This window comes from Benincasa hispida, chromosome 11, assembly GCF_027475165.1.
Source record: "Benincasa hispida cultivar pf3 chromosome 11, pf3_genome.v1.1, whole genome shotgun sequence".
NCBI lineage: Eukaryota > Viridiplantae > Streptophyta > Magnoliopsida > Cucurbitales > Cucurbitaceae > Benincasa > Benincasa hispida.
Genome location: NC_143488.1, coordinates 43,634,915 through 43,645,411, shown reverse-complemented (window position 1 = coordinate 43,645,411; position 10,497 = coordinate 43,634,915). Strand labels below are relative to the sequence as shown.

The 10,497-nt window shown below is 34.9% G+C and overlaps 1 protein-coding gene across 1 annotated transcript; it reads left to right on the top strand.

Moving 5' to 3' along the window:
• The first annotated feature begins 4,131 nt into the window (after positions 1–4,131).
• Positions 4,132–7,677, top strand: LOC120091962 (uncharacterized). Its single transcript, XM_039050144.1, has 3 exons — positions 4,132–4,384; positions 4,482–4,963; positions 6,330–7,677. The coding sequence occupies exons 1-3, from the start codon at positions 4,319–4,321 to the stop codon at positions 7,492–7,494; spliced, it is 1,713 nt and encodes a 570-aa protein (XP_038906072.1). The 5' UTR covers positions 4,132–4,318; the 3' UTR covers positions 7,495–7,677.
• Positions 7,678–10,497: the final 2,820 nt, after the last annotated feature.

The window sequence follows — 10,497 nt, the reverse complement described above, 5'->3', positions numbered from 1 at the left end:
TTTTTACTTCATTCCATGCCCACATATCAACAAATCAATACACATTTTCAATGTCATTTATTTCTCTTTTTGTTGAACTACAAACTTTACTAATATTGTAAAGACTTCCACACTTTCCATGTAAAAGGAATTTAGATAGAAAAAAATGGAATTTTAAGAGAGAAAAAAAGACAGCCATTGATTATTAATTTGGTGACTTTGGGGGACACAGAGACAGCAAAATATAATTGGCATGAAAAGCTTATACACAAGTGGTGTGCAAAGTTTTAATGTATATTAATGGTCTTTCACCAATAAAAATGGACGTTTCTAATTTATACAAAAAAAAAAAAAAAAAGGAAGAAAATCTAAAATTACAAGTTGTATGTATCCCAAAAAAGTTGTTTGGCTGTTGTTTTCAAAAATAATTTTGAGAAAATTTTCACTCAATTTTATCCCATAGAACTCAACCATGAGAATGCTCTAATTATTTTTATTTATAAAACTAAATGAATAATAGTTTTAACTTTAAAAAAAATAAAAGAAACATTTTAAGGAAAATATAAAAGTACTATTTTGAAAACATTCAAACAGTCATTTTCCTTATAAAATATTTATTTCGTTTTGGGTGTTATTATTGGGAAGCTGAATGGTTCATGCCAGCATAATATCCTCCATATCTCTCTCTATCAATACAAGCAAAAGAGTAACTCCTTTCCCTTTCCAATTTATTTTTTTGCATATAAATAATAAATGGAATTCAAATTTATAGCAACTATCTAGGTGTCTAGATTAATTTTATTCTTATTACAATTTCCATTATGAGTATCAAGAAATAAAGAAGGGCCCACTTCTCAATTCTCTTATGCTTTTCTCAAGTAAAAAAAAATAATAATAATTAAGTTACAAAATTCATTTGATCAAACTCTCAATTTATTCATGTTATTAATATATTTAATATAGTACTTTATAATATCCTTTGATTAGTAAATGAATTATTATATTCTAGTTAGATGACTGCCGAATTGCATTAAATTTTAGGGTTGAGCTCAGAAAGAAAAAAAAAAGGGAAAAAAAATGGGTATTCTAGTGGTAGTGTCGAGGGTTATTAAAACTAGGTCCAAAGCTCATAGATGGGTCCAAGACTATAAGATATTGGGAGGAAGTATAGGGGAGTGTGCATCCCAAAAAGGAAAACATTAATGTCTCGAGTCTTGGGCCGACTAACCAAGCCGATGGATATATACCAATAGAAAAATAACTAAGTTAGATCCAAACTAACACCCTGCAAACTCGAGTGCTAGAAACATCCTTGACATTTCTATTATTACATGCAACTAAAGGCATGTATCAGAGAGTAGATTTATAAATTGCCTCATTCAATTACCTTAAAGGAGAGAGTAAGTAATCTCCAAATGAGAGACTTGACCTCATTTTTTTTTTTTAATGTTTAGCTGAAATAGCCACTCCTTGTACTAATTTAAGCATCAGATTGCAGTAGGTTTAGCACCATACTGGTGCAAGGATCTCTTATGTCAGGTCAGCTTGCGGTAACTTGAAATTAGACTAGGAAGGAAGTGAGTCGAAGGTTAAGGCCATCGAGGACCTACAACGAAGCCCAATGCAGACAAGACCTGAACGGCAACAAGTAGAAAACATTTAGTGATGATTTATTTTTCTTGTTATGTTTAACCAAATCATAGAGATTAAATTAAAACCTTAAAACTATATAGATAGAATTGAAATTAAACTCAAATGATAGGAATGATATTGACATTTTAAAATTATAAAACTAAAACTAAAATAAGTGAAATAAAAAGATGAAGATGGTAATTTGGACCAACTACTTGACTTTTAACAATTTTTATAGGGTATTAGATAAAAAATAAAGAGGTTGAGATTCAAAAGATGTGACCAAAAGGAACAAATACAAATGACCTAGTAGCCCTACGACTTGAGTTATGTAGAGAATAGTAAATTATGTTGGAACTATGGTAATAATTCAACATTATGAATATATTAATGATATACTTACACTTATATTCCCAATGTAACAAAAATACAAAAGCATGGCACACAAAATTCTTGATGATGAGGAAAGGGACAAAACTAGTCTGTCAAAAGTATGGGATCCAATGAAAAAGCGACACGTGGAGGAGAGAAATGGATTTATGATGACGTGGCAGCTTTTCAGAGTTTAGGGTTGGGAGTTGGAACCATCTCAATTATTATATAAACATAAAATAGAATGTGAGAAGAATAAAGAAAGGGAGGGAAGTTGAGAGTGCCTTTATGGCATGCCCCTCTGGACATCCATACACATTCATGTGCATTCATAAATCTAATTGCCCTACTTTTTTATTCCCCTTTCCCCCTTTTCTTTCAAATAGGGCATATTACTAATGTCCCTTAAAGAAAAAGCCATGATTCTTGTGGACTAGGATACAAGGGTCAATTTCTCCCCCATCTTCATGAGAAATAAATCAATTTTAGTGTTATGAATCTATCGTCGAAGATAAATAGAAAAGGTAAACCAAAAGAAATTGATATAGAGGTTTACGTAATCTACTAACAATGTATTAACTACATCTATAGCACAAAGGGACGATTTTATTAGAGAGAATAATACAAAGTATATAGGTGTTGTTTGAGTACGGATGTTTGGAGAGTTCGGATGTATAGGAAGTTCTGATCGAGTATGTTCAAGTATTGAGATGATATACGATACACGGAAGGAAAATGACGTTTCGAAAATGGGCCCACAAATAATTAAAATCGGTGGGATAGGATAATGAGTCTCCAAACATAGGATGTGAGGATATACCATCTCATGTTAGGCCCCCAAATAACTCCATATAATTGAGGTACCTCTAGGGTTAGAGAATTCATATAGTGCACTTCTCTAAGTCCTATGGTCATAAACGTAAATAACGAAAGATGGCAAATATGTAAATCACTTAGGTTTTCTTGTACTGGTAGTTTGAAGCACCACATAACCAAATTCAAGGCACTCCAACCATTAAGATGAAATTCTCAAATATATATATTTTTTAAACTTACAAAAAAAAACCCCCTTAAAATGTTGAAACTATCCTTGTTCGGAAAATTTGTTGACTATTATAATTGAGTTTCATGTAATAATTGAACAAGGTCAAGTATATAATTGTAATAACTCAGTTAAGACATATTTGAGAGTGATTTTAAAATAATTAAAATCACTTTTATCATTTTAAAAAATCACTCTTAAATATGTTTTTAATAATTCAAAACCAATTTTGATGATATGATAATTGTATTTAATAGTTTAAAATTAAATATTAAATTGATTTTAAGTGTTAGAGTGATTTTCAATATAACAAAAGTGATTTTAGTGCATGTTGGGGATTGACTTTGAAATTGTTAAAACTACTTTTCTCATGTTGAAAATTGAGCTGCAAAACACACATATTTAATCACACAAAACTAATTATTGTTAAAATTTATACTTTTAAATGCAATTTTCATACCATCCATCAAAATTAATTTTGAATGATTAAAAGTATGTTTAAGAGAGATTTTAATTTAAAAATTACTCATAGATATGTCCTTTCACCCTGAAAATCGCCATGAAAATGATCCAACATTTTTTAAAAGACTAGGCATCGAAAATTTGTTTGAGGTGTTAAGAATTTGATTAACTGTAGTTGTTATGAAAGCATTATCCATTTCACAAATGGAAAGTTGAAGGGTAGATTCAGCTATAATAACAATTGTAATACGCAGCCCAATTAATATAGAATAAATTTGGATTAAGTGATAAGGATAAAAAAGAAGATTGAAATAATCCATGAATTAGATGTATGTTTCCTTAATTTTTGGGAGGCAAAATTGTTGTAACCGGTGTGTCTTATCCAAAAGCCAAAGGGGAAAGAACCCGTGATGAGTCACTTCCTATACCCAGTCATCAATACCAAAAAAACCATATATACCCACCGCCTATACCCGGTTACCGGTCACCTTCTTAAATTTTGGGTTACAATTAGAATCCAATGTAATGGCAATCCACTGCCAGCCATGAACTCCATCATTAAAAATTATTTAAATAAATAAATTGAAAAATTCATCTTCTTAGTTTAATAATTAATATCTCTGTGATATATAAAATTACTTCTCTCTCCCGCAACTACCAAGACCAACCCCCTTATTTACTCTCGATTTCTTCACGCAAAATGTCAATCCCTTTTTAAATTCTCTCTCTCTCTCTCTTCAAATGTAAATAAATGTATAATGTGTGATTATTTCTTCTACTTGATCACTTGTTGATTCTCTATTCTTCGAGGATTCTAGCTTTTGTTTAACAATGGCGGTTTCATCTCCCTGTCTAGGCCTTAACGACAAGAAGCAATGGTGGCTCTCTGATAAACAGGTTAATCTCCGTCGTTTAATTTCATTTCATTCCATTTCGATTTTAAGTTTGTTCTCTGAATGATTTTTCGATTGCGATTCTTTTTTTCTTTTTGCAGATGGCGAATAGGTATGTGAAAGATGCGAAGTGTTTAATTGCCGCTGGAGCTGAAAACGATGTCGTTTCCGCCTTGAATCTTCTTGATGCGGCTCTTGTTCTTGTGCCGGGGTATGAACAGGCATTGGAGCTTAAGGCTCGGTCGCTTCTGTATCTCCGGCGGTATAAGGATGTTGCGGATATGCTTCAGGAGTATCTTCCGTGTATGAAGATGGCTACTAAAAGTGGTGGAGATGAGTCGTCAGGATCGGAAAACTCGTCGCAGCAATTTTCCAGAGAACAAGCGAAACTTCTCGCTTCTTCTTCTTCTTCTTCGTCTTCTTGTTCTTCTTCGTCTTGTTCGTCTTCTTCTTGTTCTTCTTCCTTATCAGAGTTGCAGGATCGCGACTCCTCGTTCAAGTGCTTCTTCTCTGTCGCCGATTTGAAGAGGAAGATCATGGCGGGACTGCTCTGTAAATGTCGCGAGAACGAAAGTCGATGGAGGTAATTTTCCTTTTTTTAAAAAATTATTTATTTCGCCTTTTTTTTTTTCCTTCTTCAAAATTATTCCTTCTTATCGTCCGTGTTTAGGCTGTTTTTAGAAAGGAAGAATTAAACAATAGTTAGTTTTCAATTATTTTAATATATATAATTTTCCTTTGTTTTTCCTTTTAAATTTTTTTGAGACAAATATAAGGAAAAATTAAATACATGAGAGAGAGAATTTGTGATATTTTGATTTGAAAATGTAAGTAAACTTGTCAACGGAAGCAAATATTATTAAATATTGTAAATAATATATATATTTTTCTACGAACTTATTTAGTGGAAAACTGGAAATGAGGATTTGTTTAGATTAAAAACCATTTTTACTCCTCTACTCGTGTAAAATTTTGATCTTTACGATTAAAATTTTTTAACAACTCTGTCATATGAATTAGATAAATGATTTAACATTAAATTACATATTTAGACTTTAAATTTTCTATCTAATTGTAATTCTCTAAAATTTAATTTTATATCTAATAGCAAGTCTCCAATTTTTTAATTTTTGTATTTAATAAATTTCTAATATAAAAATTTAAGATTTATTAAATAGAGAATTGAAATTTCAATAGAAAATTAAATTTTAACTAAATGAATTCTAAAATTTCAGTTTTATGTAAGAAAATTAAGGGTCTATTAAAAAAATGAAGTATCGATTAGACAGTTTTGTAAAAATGAAAATTTAAGAATTTATTAAATATTTTTTAAAGTTTTAGGAACTATTTGATGAAAAAGATGTATTAAACACATTTGAAAGTTAAAAAAATAAAATATAAATATAAAATTGAAAGTTAGTAAAACATCTTTGGCATATATATAAAATACACACTTCAGCCCTAAGATATTTCTCAATAAAAATAGCGATGAGTCTTTTAACTTAAACGGCTTAATTATTATATTTTTTTCAATGAGTCTTTTTATCAATATTTTATTAATTATACTGAATTTAACATCTTAGTTATTGTTAGTTCTAGTCAATTTTTTGCTTTCGAGTGGAACCATTGTAAAAATACGAATTAATAACTTTTATAATAGTAATTTTTGTCATATTTACTCAACTAAGCTGTACATTGATTGGTTGTGGTTATGAACTTTATAATGTGTACTTAATAAAATCAAATTTGTAGTGGTGCAAAATATTAATAAGTTCATTTTGTATATTCTTTTAGAAAAAAAAATTCATATCGTATATTGAATGTAACAGAAACTGGACCAATATTTTATGAATAATGATTTTAAGGAGTCGAAAGTGAAAATTCTGAGGCCGAGTTGTAATGTACATTCTAAATTGAGTTAACTCAGTAAACTCGCTTGGTGTGTACAGATACGTGGTATTGGGCCAAGCTTCATGTCATCTGGGCCTACTAGAGGACGCCATGGTTCTTCTTCAGACCGGGAAACGCCTCGCCACCGCCGCCTCACGCCGGGAAAGCACAGGCCGGTCAGACGACGGCTTCTCACTCCACAATTTTCCAATCCTTCCAACAAGCACCGCCGAATCCGACACCACCGCCGCCCTCCTCAGCCACGTGAAGCTCCTCCTTCGCCGCCGCACCGCCGCCATCGCTGCCCTCGAGGCTGGCCTCCCCTCTGAGGCCATCCGCCTCTTTACAAAGATCCTCGACGGCCGCCGACCCGCCCCACAAACTTTCCTTGCCCAATGCTTCCTCCACCGCTCCTCCGCCTTCCGCGCCGCCGGCCGCACCGCCGACTCCATCGCTGACTGCAACCGGACCCTCACTCTCGACCCAACCTGCATCCAAGCATTGGAAACGCGAGCTCACCTCTTCGAATCCATCCGTTGCCTCCCGGATTGCCTTCATGACCTTGAACATTTGAAGCTCCTCTACAACTCGATCCTAAGAGATCGGAAGCTTCCCGGTCCGGCATGGAAGCGCCATAATGTGCAGTACAGAGAAATCCCTGGGAAGCTCTGTGCGTTGACGACGAGGATTCAGAAATTGAAGCAGAGGGTTGCTTCGGGTGAGACGTGTAATGTGGATTACTATGGTTTGATCGGATTGCGACGTGGGTGTTCCAGATCGGAGCTGGAAAGAGCCCATTTATTACTCTGTTTAAAGCATGCTCCCGACAAGGCGACTGGGTTTCTAGAGAGATGCGAATTGGGGGATGATTTTGATCTAGATTCCATTAGAGATAGAGCTAAAATGTCGGCATTGTTGCTGTATAGACTGCTGCAGAAAGGATATTCGAGTATTATGACGGCCATTATGGACGAGGAAGCGGCGGAGAAGCAGAGGAAAAGGACGGCGGCGGTGATTCAAATGCAGCAACAACAACAAAGCCATGAAGGTGGTGTTGATGAAATGGAATTGAAACTGGAGGAGATTCCGGGATCGAATTTGAGTCATAATACGGCAGTTTATCAAGGGGTTTTTTGCCGAGATCTTGCAGTGGTCGGAAATTTATTGTCGCAAGTTGGATTTGGGCGTCCGATTGCGGTGAAGTATGAGGCATTGAGCTGTTAGTTTCAGGTTTCTTCTTCTTCTTCTTCTTCTTCATTGTTTGTATAAAAAGGAAAGAACTGTCAGGAAATTTTGTCACTCTTTCGCTTTGTTCTTTTTAGGAACTGTTTCCTCCATTCATGTACAGATCTTCAACTTCACATTTTTTCTCTTTTCAATTTCAAATATTGTTGTTTAGTTTTGTCACTCTTATGCTTTCTTCTCTTTACTCTTGTTTCATCCATTAGTGTACAGTTTTTTAACGCAAAAAAGCAACCAACAAACACATAACAACTACTCACACACATCTTCATGAGCATTTCAATGTTGCAATAGCACGAGCAGCTTTGTTTTCTTCGTTCTCTCAAAAAATGTATCAAAAGTATAAAATATTAACAGTGTGACCAATATTATATAGTTCTAAATCAATAAACCTAAAAGACATTGATTTATTTCCCATATCAAATTCAAGAGAATTAAATTTTAAAAGCATAAACCTATTTGTATCCATTACAAAACCAAAATACTAGCGGAATGATCTTCCAAATCTAGGTAAATCATGCTTTCTTTTAGTGTTTATCTCTTTAGTTTCTTCTCATTTTATAACAATTCTCTCTGATGGGGATGAGAGAAAACCTGATATAAAATCTATCTAACATCAACACCATAAATTCTTTCAAACCTATCAAATTAAAAAACATATTTATTGGTTTGTTATAATTTAATTCTAATTTGGCCTCTCATCAAAATGGAATTAGTAGAGCAATAGTACCAATACATTTTTGTCCATAATTCATTAATAACCATTATTCTTTAAAAATATATGCTTGTAATTATCTAACTTCCCTTCTATTGACTGAGATAGCAAAATAATAAAACACACTAGATAGTAGACATGTGGGGGTTGAAATGAGGAGCAAGAGAAAAGATATTGGAAGTGGGAGGAAGATATATGAAGTTAGACTACACAAGAGAGCAAGAGATGATGAATATCTAGTTAGAAAACAGAAAGGTAAGAGAAAGGAGGCCGAAAAGGTGATTTTCACACTCTTGTATTTACTGTATTTGTTGTGTAATTGATGATATCAATACAATAGCTTTAAATAGCCGTTTGAGAGAAATAATAAGGAATAAATGGAATGATTTAAATACAGGTATGCGTTTTTTTATTGGTTTGGAGTAAATATTCCTTCTAGAAGGGAGGTGACATGGCCTGTGTATGCTGAATTGGAGATGCTTTTTGTGTATGTGTACTGCTGACGTGGCTTTCTCTAATATCCCCCCTCAAACGAGAGGTACATCAAGTACGCCGAGTTTGGAACGAAGAGACTGGAAGTGAGAGTGTGTGAGTGATTTTGTGAGGCAGTCGACAAGTTGACTGGTCGAAGGGACATACCAAACTTCCAAGGCTCCACGAAGAACATGGTCTCTTACAAAGTGAACATCAATCTCAATGTGTTTAGTTCTGGCATGAAACACAGGATTGGTGGCAATCGCAGTGGCACTTAAGTTATCACACCAAATGATGGGTAGGACAACATCCCGAGTTCCGACATCAGTTGATTAAGCTAGATGACTTCAGAGGTAGTGTGTGCTAAGGCCCGATATTCAGATTCAGTACTCGATCGAGCTACGACCATTTGCTTTTTGGATGACCAAGAAACGAGATTGTTTCCAATGAATACACAGTATGCTGCAACTGATTTCCGGTCGTCGATGTTGGAAGCCCAATCTGCATCAGAGTAGGCAGAGACTGATAGGTCGGAGCTTGGTTGAAACAGTAGCCAAAGTGTTTGGTTGTGCTGATGTACCGAAGGATGCGTTTGACAGCCTGCCAGTGAACAACAGTTGGGCTTTGAAGAAATTGGCTTAAGTGATTGACGATATATGCAATATCAAGTCGGGTTGTGGTGAGGTACTGCAGTGCACCAATTATACTTCTATGACAAAGGGATCATCAAGAGGAGTACCATCAGAAATGGATAAGTATTTGCCAAGTACACTAGGGGATAGAGTAGGCTTGAGAATTGTGAGTTATAATCGTTCTAGAAGATCATCCACATATTTTACTTGATTTATGATAAGACCCGAGTCAAGATAGTGTACCTGAAGTCCAAGCAAATATGTTAGTTGTCCCAAATATTTTAGAGAAAATGTGTTCTCAAACGACCGAATGAGATGATTGTTGAGGGGTCATTGCCAGTGACGATAACATCGTCAACATATACTAGAAGAAAAATAACAGAGGACTAGTGTTATAGATGAACAATGAGGAATCTGACCTGGAGTTTATGAATCCCCATCGAATAAGTTCCTTTGTGAGGGTGGCATTCCAGGCCCTTGGGGCCTATTTTAGTCCGTATAGTGCTTTATCAAGCTTGTAAACATGATGTGGACAGGATGGATTTACATATCCGGAAGGTTGTGTCATATACACATTTTCTTCTAGAGTTCCATTCAGAAAGGCATCATCAACATCAAGTTGCTAGAGACTCCTGTCGTGAGAGGCAGTAATACTAAGTATGACAAAAATTGTCGAAGGCTTGACAACCGGACTGAATGTCTCAAAGAAATCGATGCCCAGGTTTTTATGAAATCCCTTTGCTACAAGCCGTGCTTTGTAGCATTGTATTGAACCATTGGAGTTTCAGTTGATTCTGAAAACCCAGTTGTATCTCACAATATTCATATCTAGTGTGGGAGGCATAAGCCGTCAGGTATGATTCCGCATTAGAGCAGCATATTCGGCATCCATGGCTTGCTTCCAAGGAGAAGAAGCTATGGCGTCTTGAATCCGAGTGGGTTTGGTTACAGACTAGTCAACTGGGGATGAAGTAATGAGAATTTTTTGTTTGAAGATGCCAGCTTTCCCTCGGGTTATCATGGGATGAGTGGGTAAGGGGATAAGTTTGGTTGATGGAGGATTCGGAAAGTCAGATTGAAGGTGTCAGATGGAAGAGGCCATAGGTGCACGATTGGATGGTGTTGATATTCGTATACGATTGTGTAGGCTATCAAATACAGGTA